At 46.5% G+C, this 18,903-nt stretch overlaps 1 protein-coding gene and 1 pseudogene across 3 annotated transcripts in view; both read right to left on the bottom strand.

Moving 5' to 3' along the window:
* The window catches only part of Fam120a (family with sequence similarity 120A), a 105,619-nt gene extending 103,984 nt beyond the window's left edge, over positions 1–1,635 (bottom strand). For 2 of the 3 annotated variants that reach the window (XM_052728173.1, XM_052728176.1), the window contains exon 1: positions 1,115–1,635. In XM_052728173.1, the coding sequence (XP_052584133.1) occupies positions 1,115–1,588 (474 nt within the window). In that variant the 5' untranslated portion in view covers positions 1,589–1,635. The remainder of the gene's footprint in view (positions 1–1,114) is intronic. The other variant, XM_052728175.1, reaches the window with a different exon arrangement.
* Positions 1,636–2,650: 1,015 nt separating this feature from the next.
* Positions 2,651–14,513, bottom strand: LOC128103625 (kinesin-like protein KIF11; annotated as a pseudogene).
* Between the last annotated feature and the right edge of the window lie 4,390 nt (positions 14,514–18,903).

Raw genomic sequence — 18,903 nt, 5'->3', positions numbered from 1 at the left:
CTTGTGCCTATGCCAAACGACCCCCAAATTCTTACTCCTGATTCTGAACTACTACCTTCACATCAGACATACAGAACTGACGAGACCCCATCTCCATCAAGTTTTACAGTCCCTTGAAATCTTAACACCAAAATTGTACCATAGCAATTTCTCCAAACATCTCATTTTCAAAGGTAGAGGTAGGGGGTCTGCCTTCAGAATCCGAGAGCAGCAAGGGGCTACACACAAGGTCTGCCTCCCACAGCTTTGGAGGCAATCTCTATTTTCAGCTGCCTGTCCCTAAAGCCATGGCGACCCACTGTCACTATTCTACAGGCTTCCGAGGTAAACCTGTTGCTGGGAAAGAGCGGGTTAATGTCGACAGATGCATACACAATTAAGTCTAAGACCATGGAGTGGCCTGCCAGCCTCCAAAAGGAGGGGAGAGACTGGGAGGATGTTGGAGATGACACCACCAATCCCTCTTGGGTGTGGGTCTGTCCACAAGCCTTAAGTGTCTTACACACAGGTCTACGGGCCCACAGCAGACCAGAGAGAAAGTGGAGAGGAATGGCTGTGGGCGGACTTCAACCACGCTGGGCCTAATGGGCCCGACATCCATCCTGCTCCAGGGCTCCTCTGCGGACTTCGCATCGAGCTTGAGCATGGTGACACGCTGTGTCCCAGAGGGCCCCTAAGAGACACTGAGGCCTGCTCCCTGGCCTTCCACAGGCAGGGGCACCCAAGACTCAGCCTGGGCCAGGCTGGGCTTCCCGGAACTAGTCCAGCCCTGACACTGGCCCAAGGAGAGCCCCACAGGCCCAACCCAAACCCAAGCCCGAAGGGACTCTAGGCCAAGCCTTGAACCCTAGCACAAGGGACCCGGGGCCCAATTGTAACCCTGGCCCGAGGGACCTCAGGCTCAACTCCGATCCCTACCAGGCCCAGCCCAAACACAAGCACGAAGAGGCCCATAGCCCAACTCTTGACCCCTGCCCAAGTTGACACCAGACCCCAACCCTGACCTAAACCCGAAGGGATCCCAGTCCAAAGGGCACCAGGCCCGACCCTGACTCGAGCCCAAAGGGACCTCAGACTCAACCGTGAGACCCCGGCCCGCTGGCCCCAGCCGCACCTTGACGTGGAAGCGGATGAGCGCCAGGCGGATGCAGTGGGCCATGCAGACCGGTGGCAGGAACCAGACCTTGGGCGGTGGCGTGCCCTTGTTCTGGACATGGCTGACGATCTGCTGCGCCGTCTGGCGCTCGTTGCCCTGCCGCTTGACCCACTCGTGCAGCCGGGCCTTCTCGAGCGCGCCGTTGAAGAAGACGAAGAGCTCGATGTTGCCGCCGAAGCAGGCCTTGGCCAGAGCCGCCAGGTAGCCGAGCATGTGGTTCCACTGGCCGCCGCTCACCCAGTCGGTGTAGAAGCCACCGTACAGGCGGTGCAGGCAGTTGTCGGCATCCACCAGCAGGCGCAGCGGGGTCTGCGGGGGCCGCTGCCGCCCGCCGCCCACCAGACTGCCCCGGGCCAGCTTCTGCAGCTCCACCGGCACCACGGCGCTCGGACAGTGCTTCTCGATGTAGTCCTGGAAGCCCTGCACGCCCATGGCGGCGGCGGCGGGGCGGGCGCGCGCGGGTGGCGGCGGCGGCGGCGGCGGCGGGGCCGGCGGCGGCGGGGCGGGGGGCGGCGGGGCCGTGGCGCGGCCGGCGGGCGCGGGCAGCCTCAGGGCGGGCTGGGGCTGGCCGGGGGCGCGCTCACGGCCGCCTCGGCCGCCATGTGCTGCCACCTCCCAGGGCCATGTCTGGGGAGGGACCTGCGCCGCCGCCGCGCTGCGAGGCCGAGGCCGAGGCTGGGCCGGGCGGGGCGGCGCTGACGTCGGGCCCGCCCGCGCGGACGCGGAAGGCGGAAGAGGCGGCGCCGGGCCGCGGCCGGGCTGCCGGGGCGGCGGCGGCGGCGGCTGCGGGGCGGAGAAGGAGGAGCGCTGCTCCGCGGGTCGGGCCCTGAGGGGGCCGCGGCCGGGCGGGCTCGGGGAGGCGCTTGGGCCCGTGCAGGCCGCGCCCCGAGGCCACGGGCCTGCGAGGCCGGCCCCGCCCCGCGCGCGGCTGCGAGCTGGGGAGGCGTGGCCGACAGCTGGCGCCCCTCCTCCGCCGCGTGTGTCGCCCGGCGGGGCGAGGAAGCCGGGAGCCTGAGAGTGCGAGCCGCTGAAGAGGACAGGGGCGACAAGATGGCGGCGTCGCTCCCGGGACCAGGCCGTGACTTCACGGCCTCGCGTCAGAGCCCGGCTGAGGAGACTTCCCCGGGAGCCGCAAGCCTCCCCGCGTTGCGCCGCCCTCCGGAGACGGCCGGACGTGCGCTGCCTCGGGGCTGCCCGAGAAGGTAGTGAGGAGCCCGCTAAACCCGGGCGGCGACGGTACGTAGGCTGTGCTGGGACCGAACGTCCTGAAAGAGGAATCTTTCCCAGTGCTCCTGGGCGTCGGAAAGGGAGCTGGGGATGTGGCTCGGCTGACATAGTGCCTGTCTGCCAGGCACCGAGCCCAGGCTTCGAGCCCTGTGTAGCGCGCAGGCTGTCACCCCAGCATTCTGGCGGTGGAGGCAGGAGGATCAGAAGTTCAAGGTCATCTCCATCCAGTTGGAAGCCGGTCTGGGCTACGAGAGACCCTGTCTCAAAAAAAAAAAAAAAAAAAAAAGTTTAAAGGAGCGTTTTGGGTTTTGCTTACCTCCCATTCTTCGTCTGTTCTTTTTCCGGGCAAGCCCGTGCTGGAGCGGGGTGCAGCAGACACAGGAGGCGCGCAGAGGGAGCACCAAGTCCATGCAGACCCAAAGCCCCCGACTCCGAGAAAAGGCAAACTGAATTCTATACGTTTTTTTTCTTTTAAAGAATATCACAGTGTATCGTGATCATAACACCTTATTCTTAATCTCAAGCACAGGCCCCCTGTGACGTAGATAAAACACTCGTGGTGCCTTGATGGATTTTGAAAACCCAATAAATTATGCCTCTTATGTATAAGATTAGTGATGAGGCCAGGATTACATGTTATTTAGAAACCGGAGTTGCACTTCAAGCCTAGCTAAATAATAACACCCCAAAAATAGCCAAAATGTTTTGGAATTCATGGTTAGTATACAAGATTGAGTCCCGTCACTTGTAGTTTCACTGACAAATACATTCCACATATTTTCATCCAGTTGTTTAGGTTTGGACTTGTTTTGGTTGAGGTTTCTTGTTTGTTGGTCTGTTTGAGAGCTGGTGGACCAACCTGGGGCCTTGCGCATGCTCCGCCACCCTTTGGCCCCTGCTGACTCCCCATCCTGTTTTTATTTCTTTTAAACATTCTTGCTTTTCTTTAAAAAAGAGAGAAAACCCTTTTGTGCTAGTATTCATGATTCTGGAAATAAATGTACTTTTCGTCTTAAGACGGGAACGCTAAGGTTCTGGAGGTGGACCACAGAAATTGTGCCCTCTTCACTCTGGTCCTTCTGAAAACCACTTCACCTGTGAGAACACTGGCTGTCACTGACCGCCCAGGTTGTTACACAGATGCCAATAGTACTGAATTTGTAGTCACTTCCTACTCCTGTGATTGTGTAGACTGTGGAATTTTTGGAACTTTAAAATTCATTTTCATAAACAAAGCCTTCAAAATGTAATCATGCTTACTTTCCCTACTTAACTGGGTATGCACTTCAAAATAAACAATTTTTGAGTAAAATTTATTAATGATGGGGTAAATGTTTGGCTGACAACACTGTAAATAAAACTCAGGTTGAGTGACATTTAAATTCTCTAAGTAGCAAGGTAAAAGCAAGCCCTGTTGAAAAACACTAAAACTTTTTATCTGCTTAAGAATACAATATGACTCGGGACTTTTTTCTTTGTTTAGTGTTTGGGCTGTATGAGAGGAACTTTTCGTGAAGAGATTACCAAGCTATTGAAAAAAACAGATGAAAAATAAAAATGTTAAAACCTGCCTAAGCGTAGGCTTCACAAGAACTACCAAATGAAAGTGCAAGGGGGCACATACCTTTAATCCCAGCATTCGGGATACAAAGGCAGGTGAAGCTCTGTGGATTCAAGTCAGGTATACATAGTGAGTTCCAGGCCAGCCAGTGCTACATAGAGAGACCTTGTCTCAAAAAAAAAAGTTATGATCACTGGATTAATGGAGAAAGAAAGCCAGCCACAGTGTGTAAATTTACCCAGGCAGTGGGAGAAATGCTTGCTTTTAGCTTTTTTCCATTTTAACTTGTTTCTCATCAGTTAATTCATCTATAGCCTAAAGCAGGAAACTATTGCCCAGTTTTGGTTTGGGAGTTTGGGTTGGTTTGGGGGATTTCCTTTAGATAGCCCGAGAAGATCTGGAATTCACTATGAAGTCCAGCCAGCCTCAATTTACAGCAATCCTCCTGATACAGTCTCCTGAGAACTGGATCACAGGTATGAGACACAATGCCTGACAAAAATATTGGCAATAACAGTTGAGTTTTTCTTCAAGTGGTGGCAGCCTCTTTCCTGCGAAGGTCGTCAGGAGCCAAGGTTAGAGGAACAGCAGGCTGCAGCCAAGTCTGGACCCTGTGACCATGAAGAGACACAGTAGTCCCTGCTTGGGATTTGAACCTGTGCTGTGTGCCTAGACCTGCTCTGTTCGTTGGTTGTTGCTTCCAAGTCTCCACAGAGCACAGGCTTTTTCATTAGTCTTGAGGCTTCTCTTGCTTGGGGGTTTTGGGTACTCTGGGATTAGGAAGCATTTTCTTGTCCTCCTCAGTCAGGTGGATTAAAAATGCTGTTCTCTTTACAGCTGTCAATTCATTTTCCCTTTGAACTATTTTAAAAATACATTTTAAAGTTTTAAGTTACAAGCCAATGGGAAGGTAAAGTTAGATCTTGTAAAATCTAACATTGGCAGGTGTCTGAGTTAGGCTTTCTCTTGCTGTGATGAACACCATGACCAAAAGCAACTTGGGTTGGAAAGGGTTTATTTTGCTTATACTTCAGTTTCACAGCTCTTTATGAAGGGAAGTCAGGGCAGGAGCTGATGCAGAGGCCTTGGAAGATCACTGCTTAGGGCTGGCTCCCCGTGGCTTGCTCAGCCTGCTTTCTTATACAGCCCAGCACCACCAGCCCAGGGATGGCATCACCCACAATGGGCTTTGCCCTCCCAAGTTAATCAGTAATTAAGAAAATGCCCAACAGGCTTGCCTACAGCCTGATCTTACGGAGGCATTTTCTCAGTTGAGGTTCCTTCCTCTTAGATGATTCTGGCTTCTGTTAGGCAGCATAGCACAGATAAAGAACAGAGTCCTGAAATGATTATTATATGAGAGTTATTTACCATCTCAGCCAAAAGTCCCTGCACTTCCTTAATTGCTGGAATTGCTCCCTACCTGCCTGTCTATACTAGTGGAGGCTGCTTGGGGTCCTTTTCTTGTGTCTCACTGTACCACTTCTTGGCATCTAAAACCAGCTTCTCCAACATTCCTCTTTACTGAAGCTAGAGATCTGGGCATCATGCTTTGTGGACTCCCTACCTAGTGCTGAACTTTGACTGCTATAGGCCAGGGTAGAAAGGAGAGGAAAAAACAGAACTGTCTGACTTTGCACTGGAACCAGGATCCTAGTAAGATTTCTGAATGAACAGGTCTCTGCCTTTTCCCCTCAAATAATGAATGGGATTTAGGAGTGTGTTGCTGTCCTTTGAGAACCCATGTTCCTGTTTTCCTCCGGTTCCCATATTGGAGTAAAAAGGAAGGAGAGTCACTCCTAGCCTTAAATTATTGAATTTTTTTGCAGACTTGGGAACTGCATAGGAAATGGAAGGTCAGTAATTGGTCCCTTGAGCCTTTCCAGCATGCTCACAGTTCTGTTTGGCTGGTCTTCAGGCCCTGATAGCTAGCATGAGTGGAGAAGGCTGGTCAACATGCATATTCAAACAACTGATGTAAATTACCTTTCTTTCTCTTTTCAGATTTCCAGAGGCTGTTGTGTTAATTGCAAAGTCCCTGCCAGAACAAAACAAAAATAACCTACTCAGCAATACTGAAGCTCATTTTCAAGGCCACCAGTGTAGATCTGCCCACCAGGTCAGCTGTTGATGCCGACTCTGCTGAGAAAGAAAACTAGTGTCACCACCAAACAGGGACAGTTTTCTCAGGTTGAGTAAGACAAGTCCCCCCACATGGGTGAGAGCAACCAGCACTGCAGCTGAACTTAGGGTCTCAGAGTTTTGTCTTACGTTTTCAACCTAAAGAACACTGCCTGCTTCTGACATTTTCCTTTTGGGGAGGGTGGAGAGAGGATGTATGTTTGCCCCTGACAAGTTTGTGGAGGCAGAAGTCAGCACGGGTTGTCTTCTGTCTACCTCCATCTTTTGTTAAGTGTCTTTCCTCTGAACCTGAAGTTTGCTCTTTTGGCTGGCCTAACTAGCCAGTGAGACCCCAGGACTCACCTGTCTCTACACCCACCCCATGATGTCATGACAGGTGATACCCCCATAGCTAGCTTTTATGTGGGCACCATGGACCAGAAATCGTGTCCTCATGTCTGCATAGCAAGCGCTTTCTTCCCAGGTAACCTTCCCAGCCCCTTTTGCTGTGTTTCTTGTTTATTAGCCATCATGCCATCCAAACTTGTGTCCTGATGGCTTTGGGCCAAATCAGAAATAGCTGTGCTCAAGAGTTGCCGAGGACTTTGAAATGAGGGCTGTATGTTCCCTAGGCAACTTCCAAGAGGTGACCCGAGCAGCAGCAGTAGTGGAAGCTGTTGTAGTGTAATCCTATTTGGAGAAAGAACTTATTCTAGTCATTCCATAAATACTGCCTGATAGAATGCAGGATGAAATCTCTAGGTTTTGGGGGAAAGACTCTCACTAGAATGCCCAGGCTGGCCCCAAACTCATGGTCCTCCTGCCTCTGCCTCTTGTGTGCTAAGGTTTCAGAAGTGTGCCACTACCCTTAAATTTTAATTTTTAGTATGCTAGAAATCCAATGGAAGTTTTTAAGAAATTCATTCAAGTACAAAGTGATTTTTAAGGTTTAACCATTTCTAGATGAGTTACTCAGTAATCTGTTACACTTGTGCACACAATAAAAATATATCCAGAAAAATCACTGCTCTTAGATCAGAGTCTGAGAAGCTATCCAGGCTGGGACACATGAACTTGATTCTCTCTGGAAAGCATAGTCATCCTGAGAATGGTGGAGACTCCCTGCTTAGGTCTGGGACTACAGCCAAAGAGATTTGGGTTACTTGAGCTACAAGAACAAAGTGCATGTAGAAAACAGTAAGTTCTGCCTCACATTTAGAAAGCAGTGGGGGTGGAGCTACTGACAGCATGGGAAAGCTCTACCCTAAGACACTGAGACTAAATAACTGCCCTTCTTCCCCTGCTCATCATTGCTGCCCCCCTAAAGTCCCCAGCATGTGGAGTAGGAAGAGCTGCCCTGGTAAGTGGGGCCTGGAGCATCATCTACCACATAGGGCAGCCCACACCCAGAATTTCATCACAATTACAACACCTAGTCCTTTGTATAAAAGCCAGCCTTAGGCTGGGCATGGTGGCACACACCTTTAATCTAAGCACTGGGAGGCAGAGAAAGTTGGATCTCTGTGATTTTGAGGCCAGCCTAGTCTACAGAGTTCCAGGACAGCCAGGGCTCTGTTACACAGAGAAATACTCTCTCGAAAAGCCAAACCCCCTGTCTTAGGGTTTCATTGCTGTGAACAGACACCATGGCCATGGCAACTCTTACAAAAGAAAGCATTTAATTGGGGCCTGGCTTACAGTTCAGAGCTTTAATCCATTATCATCAAGGCAGGAAGCATGGCAGCAGGCAGGCACATAGGTGTTGAAGTAGCTGAGAGTTGTACATCTGGATCTTCAGGCAGCAGGAAGAGACAGCCAGCCACTAGGCCTGGTTTGAACATCCGAAACCTCAAAGCCCACCCCCCAGTGACACACTTCCTCCAACAAAACCACACCTTCTAATAGTGCCAATCCCTATAGGACTATGGGGGCCATTTTTATTCAACCCCCCCAAAAAAAATACCTTCAGGCAAGCATGGTTCATACCTTTAATCTTAACACTCCAGAGGCAGAGACAAGCAGATCTCTGAGCTCAAGGTTAACCTGGTCTGCATAGTAGGACCTTGTCTCAAAATAAATAAACAAACCTTCAAGGGACTAGAGAGATGGCTCAGGGGTTAAGGGCACTTACTGTTTTTCCAGAGTCTCTTAAGACTTTATGTTACACTGTCAGTTTGGACCCTCAGGTCATAGGCAACAAAAAGTACAATATAAACAAATCATTTCTTACAAAGATTAGTCAAAGCGCCAGTATTCGAATGATGAGAATTTCAGTGGTAGCTTGACCAAGCAGTCTAAGGTACTGGGTTAAGGAATGGTGGGTGGGTATCAACAATACACCTGGGGTGCTAGTGACTTGAGCAGAATGTCATTAACCCAGCAGTGAAAGTCACTCTGGTCTTTAGTAAGGAAAGAACGCTGGGTAGTAGTAGCACATACCTATCATTACAGCACTTGGGGTGAAGCAGGAAGACTTCAAGGTCATCATGGCTACAAAGTAAGGCTACCCTGAGCTCCATGAGGCCCTATCAGAATTAAGAGCTAGCAATATGGCTTGGGTAAAACAATTTGCCATGCAATCTGGCAACATGACTTCAGTCTCTACCTGTGTGTTGTGACCCCTTTAGAGGTCAAAGAACCCTTTCACAGGGGTTGCCTAAGACCATTGGAAAACAGATATTTACAATTCAGAAACAGTAACAATTACAGTTAGGAGGTAGGAAAATAATTTTTATGGTTGGAGGTCACAACATGAGGAAAGGGTCACAGCATTAGAAAAGGTAAGGACTACTACTTAAGAACTACTCCACAAAGTTGTCCTCTAACCTCCATATGGTTCAGTAACACTTGCACTAATAAGTCTGGAGAGATGGCGTGGCAGTTTAGAGCAGTTGCTCTTGCAGAGGACCTAAGTTTGATTCCCAGCACACAACATGGTAACTCATACCCATCCTAACTCCAATTCCCAAGGAATCCAACACCCTCTTCTGTCCTCCACAGACACTAGGCAGGCATGTGGTGCACGGAGATGTATGAAGAACACCCTCTTCTGTCCTCCACAGACACTAGGCAGGCATGTGGTGCACAGAGATGTATGAAGAACACCCTCTTCTGTCCTCCACAGATATTAGGCAGGCATGTGCACAGAGATGTATGAAGAACACCCTCTTCTGTCCTCCACAGACACTAGGCAGGCATGTGCACAGAGATGTATGAAGAACACCCACTTCTGTCCTCCACAGACACTAGGCAGGCATGTGGTGCACAGAGATGTATGAAGGTTAAAACATTCATGTACATACATCTAAAAAAATTAAATGTTACAACATGCCTGACCCGTGTAAGATTTGTGGAGACCCAGTCCTTAGAGACAAACCAGGCCATGCCTTAAAAATCATAAGCCCTTGATTATAAATTGATTTACCATGAAACCAGATGTCTAAAAGAACTATCCTGTTGTAATTTGATCCACTTGATTTTTTTCTGTTTTGAATTTAACACCACAAATTACACTAAAAGCCCAATGTCTGCTTTTATTACAAAGGCTCTCAATAAAGATGCCTATGCATCTCTTGGTGTGAAAACACTGCATGCCATTTCCATCACTTAGGAGACTAAAAACTGCTGTGGCAAATAGTTCAATGGCTCAGTCCAGGTCAAGTTTATTATTGACAATGATTGTAGCAATAACCACTAAAACGTGCTTAAGATTGCTAAGTAAAACCCTGGATTTTTTATAATAAGCAAACCTGTAGCTCTCTACAAATGACATGGTAACAGATGAAAGGGGAGAAGTGAGCTGAGAAGGCAAAACAGGAAAATCTCTTTACAGGCTTTATATATATATATATATATATGTGTGTGTGTGTGTGTGTGTGTGTGTGTGTGTGTGTGTGTGTGTGTGTGTGTATGTGTGTGTATACATATATATGTATATGTGTGTGTATGTATGTATGTATGTATGTATGAACTCAGAGCAAAACAGCAGAGGAGATGGCACTTTTCAAGGCTAAGTGCTGGCAACATTCCCCTATGCCAGCCAAAGCCTAGAACAACACATTTTCCATATATCTGGTATTTAATAGCATACAAGAAAAATACTTCTCACTTGTTCTAGAAGGACTACTTTATATAAAAACTAGAAACACATGTACTCAGTATACTCCCTACACACTTGGACTACAGTGATCACAAAAAAAGCACATTCAACTTTAATACATTAACTGTGTTGCTTGATAAAGTCTATCCCATTTCAGTCTGTACACAGCCTCAAATTATGGCTTGTCAGATTTTATTTATTTGTTTTTTAAGATGATTTCTTTGCATAGTCTTGGCTGTCCTGGAACTAGCTCTGTAGGCCAGGCTGGCCTTGAACTCAGAGAACTACCTCCCTCTGCCCCCCAAGTGCTGGAATTAAAGGCATCACCACCTGACTTATTTTTCTTAAAAAAAAAAAAAAGAAAGAAAGGGGGGGGGGATGGGCTGAGGAGATGGCTCAGTGGTTAAGAAGGGCACTGGCTTCTGGAGGACCTGTATTCAGTTCCCAGAACCTACGTGACAGCTCACAACTGGTCTGTAACTCCAGTTTTAGGGGATCCAATACCCTCACATGGACAAATATGCACATAAAAATAAATAAAGCCAGGCGGTGGTGGCTCACCTCTTTAATCCCAGCAGAGGCAGGCAGATCTCTCTGAATTTATAGATGAAGCCAGCCTGGTCTATAAAATGAGTCTCAGGATAGTCAGAGCTGTTAAACAGAGAAACCCTGTCTTGAAAAACCAAAAATAAATAAAAAATAATCTTGACACAAATTTACTGCAGGCTTGTAGTACAGTCTGCTCTTTTAAACAGTGCTGTGTGTGAGGTTTCTTCACTTTAGACTTCTCCACTGGGTTAACGCCTGTGTTTTTGTGATGGAAAAATAGAACACAGCCACTTGAGCAATCCACACTGGTACATACAAATGGCTCTTGAAGTAAAGGTTCTTCAGTCAGTAGCTCCAGAAACCCCCTTTCCTTCATCCATGTCTTGACTGGTCTCTCTGTCATTTTCCAAACAATTTAGCATCATTGACAGCTTGGGCTGTTTCTTTTGCAGCTGATCAAGAAGCTGTTTCCATGGTTCAGTTCTCACCAGTGTTGATAGATATAAATAACTTCTCTCTGGTGTCAAACCTGTTGGGATATCTAGTTTCAGCAATAAGCAATTAAGGTTATTCAAACAAGTTTTTATAGTTTCATTAAGCCCTAGACTTTACTGTTCCTTCCTGCCTCTGCCGAGACATGCACCACCACACCTGGCCTAGCAATAATTTTTTAAGTTCTCTTTATGTTATGTGTATGGGTGTTTTGTCTCCATGCATCGGTGCACCATGTGTGTACTGTGCCGTGGGGGGAGGGGTCAGAAGAGCGCATTGGATCCCTTAGGAACTGTAGTTACAGACTGTAGTGAGCCTCCAGGTAAGTGCTGGGAATCAAACCCAGGTTCTCTGGAAGGAGCAGACAGTGTTCTTAACTGCTAAGCCGTCTCCTCAGCCTCAATAAGTTTTTACAGTGTGTTGTGTTATTGATTACATCTGTTGACTTCCACTCTGTGTCTTCTTGAGTACTATTAAGTGGTTTCTGGCCATTTTCACACTTTGCCTCCAAAGCACAGAATCTCTCCATCCAACTATTGATTAACTGACAAATTTCCTGTGAATGGGTTTCCATGCTGCCTTCAAGTCTTCCCTTAAGTTTCCACAAAGCTTTTGTGATTGAACCAAGGAAGAAACTATATTTTCTTAGAGTCCATGTAGATTAGTATATAATACACTGAGAAAACTTTTCTTTTTCTTTTCTTTTTAAATCTCCTGTCTTTTCAACCATTGCCAATAAAGTCCTGAAACTGTGTTGCAGTTGTATATTGGTTTTCAGTGTGGACACCACACCAGGGGATGAGACAGCCTTGAGGGAACCAGGATGGCCAGTCACAAGCTCAGTAATTGATTTCTGCAGAGCAACAGTCTTACTTTGTGCAGCTAATGATCGCTCTTCTCATAGCACATCAGAAATCTGAGACACACTAGCTGCCACATTTTCTTGCTGGAGGCTTGAGGTTTTGCCTATGTTCTTTCCAATGTTAAAGAGACATATTCCTCTCTAATAACTTGTAAGTCTATTTCTTGTAAATGAGTGGGTTCATGTCCCTGAGCCTTATTTGCAGCTCAGATTTACACTGGTCAAGTTCATTTTTATCACCCACAAATAATTAACACTACTGAGCCCCTCCTCAAGGGCACTGATACTTTTTTCAACCAGTTCAACAATAAGTTTTCTGAACAGTTAATTTTCCGTTCATGACTCTTTAAGATTTTCTTCAGAGATGTACACTCCATTTTTCTTGTGGGCTGGATCCAGAGCTCCTGTTACACACTCCATCGCTTCTGTGTCGTCCTTAATAGGTTCTGTGGCAGGTTTCTGATCAGCTCCAGGCTTACTCAGTTTGTTCTTTGAGCATATTCTAATGTACTCACAGGTTCCTCAAAAATGAGAGATGTAGGGGAACTTGTTACAATTGTAGATGTTCTCGTACCCCCCCCCCACACAAAGACTTTTGCAAGATTCTAATTAGTTTAGACTCTTGATAAAGAACATGAGGTATTATTTCCACAAGAGCAGTAATAACTCTTCCTAAAGTCAACAGGGACTGATAGATATTTCCAGCATCCTGGATGCTCTTGTCAACAGCTCCAAGATGGCCAAATTTTCATTTCCTGCAAGATTAACCAAATGCATATCTCCAATTTTGACAAGCTGCTCTCCACCAATTGTCGCATCTTTTCATGTGTATTATATAGAAAAACTAGAGGAAGCACTCACCAAGGTTGCTCCAGTTGTCCTTTTTGCTGTTCTCTTCTCCAAAGTTTGGTAGACTTCACCTTGGTTGTGCTCTGTAATTTCCTCGAAACCTTTGATTATTACTCCGCTCTTGTTACAGGATCATCAAACAAAGTAGTCTCTCAGAAGAAGATGGTCAGAGAATATCCAAAGTTCTCCATTATAGATATCCAATAGAGACACTGGCTGAAAATTCAGTACCATTATCAGTAAGGTTCTCAAAAATTAAATGAGTTTGTGAAATTATACCAGCCAAAGGATCTTCCTCCCAGGTGACCTTTCATTTTCCGCTGTAGAAGTTTTTCCAGTGCCAGTCTGTAAAGATGGCCCAGTTATAGTCCATAATAACTTCATCTAGAATGGACAAACACCACTTTTGTAAACATTGGTTTGCTCAGTAGATATTCCAAACACCATATAAAAGGAAATGTTTTCCTCGAGCTCTTGTCAGTGAGTCCTACAGTTGATTCGCTAAGGGCTTTTTGTGTACGATCACATTCTACTACTGAATGTAGTTAGCTTTCCTCCCTTCCAAATTACACGGTCTGCATCTCACCACCACCTGAATGCTCTTGCCCTTCTGCTCCTTCTCGGGAGAGCTCTTCCTGGGACACTGTCTTAGAGTTACTATTGCTAATGATGGAACACCACGACCCAAAGCAAATTGGGGAGGAATGGGTTTATTCAGCTTACACTTCCACATCATAGCTATCATTGAAAGAAGTCAGGACAGGAACTCAAATGGCAAGAACCTGGAAGCAAGAGCTGCTGCAGAAGCCATGGAGGGTGCTGCTTACTTTATTGCTAATCATGATTTGCTCAGCCTGCTTTCTTATAGCACCCAGGACTCCTGCCCAGAGGTGTCCCTACCTACAATGGGCTGAGCCCTCCACGATCGGTCATGAAGCATTTTCTCAATTGAGGTTCCCTACTGACTATATCTTATGTTGACAAAAGTATCCAGTACAGACATATTGACAGTCCTGCCAAAATCTGTTGGCCTGGAGATGATTCTGACACTGGGGGGCCTGGGCACCCACATCTTTCTCCCAACTAAAGGCTTGCAGCACAGCACCCCCATTGTTCACACGGGTCTCTGACTGTGGCCACCAACCTGCACCAACTGGAGAAACTGAACCTTCAGACTCATCTCTGCCCAGAAACCAACAACAAAGCATTCAGATTTTTAAAGCACTGTACCGAAGCTTACATACTTCCATACTCTCTAGTCCACTGGAGGTAAAATAGGCCCATATAAAACTTGCATTAATACAATAATTAATTTGTTTAGTAGATGCTTCAAAGGTGTTTGGAAAGGAATTAGTTCATACCTAGAAAGCATATGAAATATATTTTAAGATTTTGATTCAACAAGTTAATCTTAAATTGTATCCTTTCGCTTCTGGCCGTGATATGGCACTGAATTCCCCACCCACCTAATGCACTTAAAATACCAGACAAGCCGGGCAGTGGTGGTGCACGCCTTTAATCCCAGCGCTCGGGAGGCAGAGCCAGGTGGATCTCTGTGAGTTCGAGGCCAGCCTGGTCTACAGAGCGAGATCCAGGAAAGGCGCAAAGCTACACAGAGAAACCCTGTCTCGAAAAACCAAAAAAAAAAAAAAAAAACAGACAAGAGCTGAGGAAATGACAGTGGTAAAGCTCTGGAAGTGCAAGCCTGAGGACCAGAATTCAGGTCCCCCCCCGTACCCCCAAAATGCCATGCAGGTATGTAGCCTGCCTATAACACAGCACAAGGAAGGCAAACAAAACCCCAGGGCAAGCTAGTGAGCTAGACTAGCCAAATTGGTCAGCCGTGTGTTTAAGTGAGAGACCCTGCCTCAATATATAATGTGGAGAGCAATGGAAGACCTCTGAGATCAACCTCTGACCTCTACATGCACACATACACCTCCACTCCCATCCATTCACATACATGTGTGTAGCTAGAGTTTTCCTGCCTGGAACACAGTCAGGACAAATCTCTCTCACCTGTCAGTCCCACAGCCACTCAGACCCGATCAAGTAAACACAGAGACTTATATTGGTTACAAACTGTATGGCCGTGGCAGGCTTCTTGCTAACTGTTCTTACAGCTTAAATTAATCCATTTCCATTAATCTATACCTTGCCACGTGGCTCGTGGCTTACCGGCATCTTCACATGCTGTTTCTCATCATGGCGGCTGGCAGTGTCTCTCTCTCTCAGCCTTCCACTTCCCAGCTTTATTCTCCTCCTTGTCCCGCCTACACTTCCTGCCTAGCCAATGGACAATCAGTGTTTTATTTATTGACTAATTAGCAACACATTTGCCATACAGAACATCCCACAGCACTCCCCCCCCCCTTTTTTTTTTCAAAAAGGAAGGTTTTAACCTTAACAAAGTAAAATTACATATAATTTGGGAATTTGGGCGTAGCTTCTCTTACTACTTCCTGCTGGAGGAGGGCGTTGTATCTTATGGGGATACAAAGAAAATTTTAGGATTATGGAATAGTCCATGAGGGTGTATCATCTGAGCCAGTTGCCTTCAAACCATTCTGGATGTTGGATCATCTGGGCCATGATGTCATCAGAGACCTTTCAGGGGGTCTTGGCTGATCAAACCTGATGTATCTTAATCTGGAACAAATCCATAGCCTCTGGCTTTCTGTGGGAACAAAAGCAGAGACCCTTTTCCAAAGCAACATATCCTTATATCCAAATTTTGAAGTCAAGGTACCTTTAAAATATACATTTTGGCATAACTCAACAGCTTTTACAATCCAATGTTTTTCTGCAGTTAAAAATCCCAAAGACAACACAATCCAGATTCTCTGTGTAATATTCATCTTTATGTGGCTTATTTTTTATATTAATTTTACTGTCTCTTTAAAGACTTTATTTTTAAAACTATGTATTTGTTTCTATAACTGTATATATCACCTTTTTTTTGTCTCTTTCAAGCCTACGTATATTTTACACACATTGTAAATTATTACATCTGAATCTGTCTTATTGTGAATCTTTTGCTTTAAACTGCAGCAGCTGTGGCTGCTGGCTCCACCCACCTCAGCTTCCCAACATGGCAGTGGTAGTTTACCACCAGCTCTGGGAGCTATCATGGGTCTATGCTTTTAGCCAAGCAGCATGTAGCCCAGAAACCTCTTTTTTTTAATTTTGTACTAGCAAAGTCTAAATCCACCATGCAGCTTAATGTGCCACTTGCAGAGGTCTCATTCCCGCCATACTGCAGGTCAAGCGTGCACACTAGGAACCCACCAGTAGCTCAAACCAGCAGCTGCCGCTTATTTGAGAGAGACAATTAGGAAGCTGTTTTTAACTCCATTTTAGAATCTTTTTTCTCAGTTTTTAGGTGGAAACTCTTGCCACCACGTTGGGCGCCATTTGTAGCTAGAGTTTTCCTGCCTGGCACACAGTCAGGACAAATCTCTCTCACCTGCCAGTCCCACAGCCACTCAGACCCGATCAAGTAAACACATTAATCTATACCTTGCCACATGGCTCGTGGCTTACCGGCATCTTCACATGCTGTTTCTCATCGTGGCGGCTGGCAGTGTCTCTCTCTCAGCCTTCCACTTCCCAGCTTTATTCTCCTCCTTGTCCCGCCTACACTTCCTGCCTAGCCAATGGACAATCAGTGTTTTATTTATTGACTAATTAGCAACACATTTGCCATACAGAACATCCCACAGCACATGTGTGCCTATACACATGCACACACACCTGCCCAAAATATAAATATGAAGAAACAAAATAGCATACAAAATATTAGATGTTCAAATATCAGGAAATGAAGAGCAGGGGTCCTTCACTGATTAAAAATCAGATGAACTTCCCCATGGCAACTGCTCCAAGCATAGAAAAAGTTTTCTGGCCATGAAGTAAGGGATAGTACCTGAAGTAGGTCCTGTTAGTCCTTGGGTTGGGGGCTGAGCAGGTTGATTAGAAAACAGAGAGATGGGGCATGGAAAGAGGGATGCTGTTCAGAAAGCATGTCTGAACTGGGCATGGTGGTGCTTGCCTTTAATGACAGCACTTAGGAAGCAGAGGCAGGAGACTCTCTGAGTTCAAGGCCAGCCAGAGCTACATAATGAGACACTGTCTGTAAACAAGCAAATAAATAAATAAAAACAGTATGTCTGCAGAGGCTCCTCTTAAAGCATGCAGCTGCTCTTGCCACACTGAGTGACCCTGTGACCTTTCCAAACTCAAAACAAAAGAGTGTTCAATTAAGTTACCAGGTTTGCAAGAGTATGAACACCTTCAGTGGAAAGTGCTGGTTTTCTGTGACAGTCTCTGTGACAATTCCACAAACTCAGTGGCTTAAAATAACACAGATTAGGGCTGGGGAGATGACGAGCGTGAGGACAACCCATATAGATGCTGGGCAGATGATGGCCCACCTGCAATTCCAGCCTTTAAAGGTGAGATCCTCAGGTCAATCTGGCTAGTAAGACGAGCAAGGAGCTCTGACCTGGTTTAGAGGTCCTGCCTCAGTAAATACAGTGGAAGAGCAAGCAAAAGGAATCCCCAAATGAACCCCAGGCCTCCACATGGGTGTGCCACGGCGTGCATATTACTGTATAAGAGCCTCCACATGTGTGTGCTATGGTGTGCATGTTACTATATAACAGCCTCCACATGTGTGTGCTGTGGTGTGCATGTTACTGTATAACAGTTTCCTTGGGTTGAAACTTTCTCTCCAGGAGGGAAAAGGAGACTCATAAGACCTGGGAGGGAAGTCACAGGTCTGGGACAGTGGAAACTTGGAGGATTCTCGAAGGCCCCTCCCTAGCTTTATAGGAGTAAATAACTCCTGGGGAAGGAGACCAGGCAAGGCAGAGAGAGGAGACTACTTGGACTATCGGGAGGCATGCAGGCCGTGCAGAGAGCCCCCTTGCAGCTTTCGTGAGCCAGCATGCATGCTGGAGTGGGATTTTCAGTGATGCGTGGCTGCCTTTGGGCCTTCCTGCTTCTGTCACCTTTCACCCACACTCCTGTTAGTTACCAAAACAACAACAACCTCATTACTTCACAGAGTTGGACTTCGATGCAGTTTTTACCGTTGTCTTTTTATGGGTCCCTTTGGCGAGTTGGTGTATGCGTTGAGTCTTGCCAGATAAGCCTGTCACACATTAATGTGTACAAACACACAAGAAAATGAAACATAAAACAACACAAATTATTGTTTTTTAGACAGGATTTCATGTATGCCAAGCTGGCTTTGAACTCAACATGCAGCCTATGTTGAACCTTGAACTTCTGACCCTCCTACCTCCACTTTTTTTTACATTTATGTGTAGGGTCTTTTGTCTACATGTAAGTCTGTGTCTATTAGCATTTGCATGCCCAGTGCTTGCAGGGGCCAGAGTGAAGTTAAAGACAGTTGTAAACGGCTATGTAAGGACTTGGAATCAAACCCAGGTCCTCTGGAAAAGCAGACAGTGCTCTTACCAGCTGCGCCATCTCTGATGGTTTCAATAAAAATGACTCCAATAGGCTCATATAATTGAATGCTTAGCACTATTTGGAAAGGATTAGGAGGTGTGGTCTTATTGGAGGAAGTGTGTCACTGTGGGTGGGCTTTGAGCTTTCAAAACCCCATGCCAAGTCCAGAGTCTCTCTTGGCCTATGCATCAGGGTGTGTAGCCCTTAACTACTTCTCTGGTACCACACTTATCAGCCACCATGCTCCCCACCACAGTGATAATGGAATAAAGCTCTGAAATTGGAAGCAGGCTCCCACTCAAATGCTTTCTTTATGAGAGTTGCCTTGGTCATGGTGTCTCTGCACAGCAATAGAACGGTGACTAAGACACCATCTTTCTACTCACACACCCGTCCCGGGTCCTTTTTTTTTTTTTTAATAAATTTCTCTATTTTAAAAAAATAATTTCTTTAACTTTATTTTATTTGCATTGGTATGAAGGTGTCAAATCCCCTGGAACTGGAGTTAC

The sequence above is a fragment of the Peromyscus californicus genome, unplaced genomic scaffold, assembly GCF_007827085.1.
Source record: "Peromyscus californicus insignis strain IS unplaced genomic scaffold, ASM782708v3 Scaffold_8__1_contigs__length_139910024, whole genome shotgun sequence".
In the NCBI taxonomy this organism is placed as follows: domain Eukaryota; kingdom Metazoa; phylum Chordata; class Mammalia; order Rodentia; family Cricetidae; genus Peromyscus; species Peromyscus californicus.
Note: the sequence above shows the minus strand (reverse complement) of the source record. Positions and strands in the feature narration are given on the sequence as shown.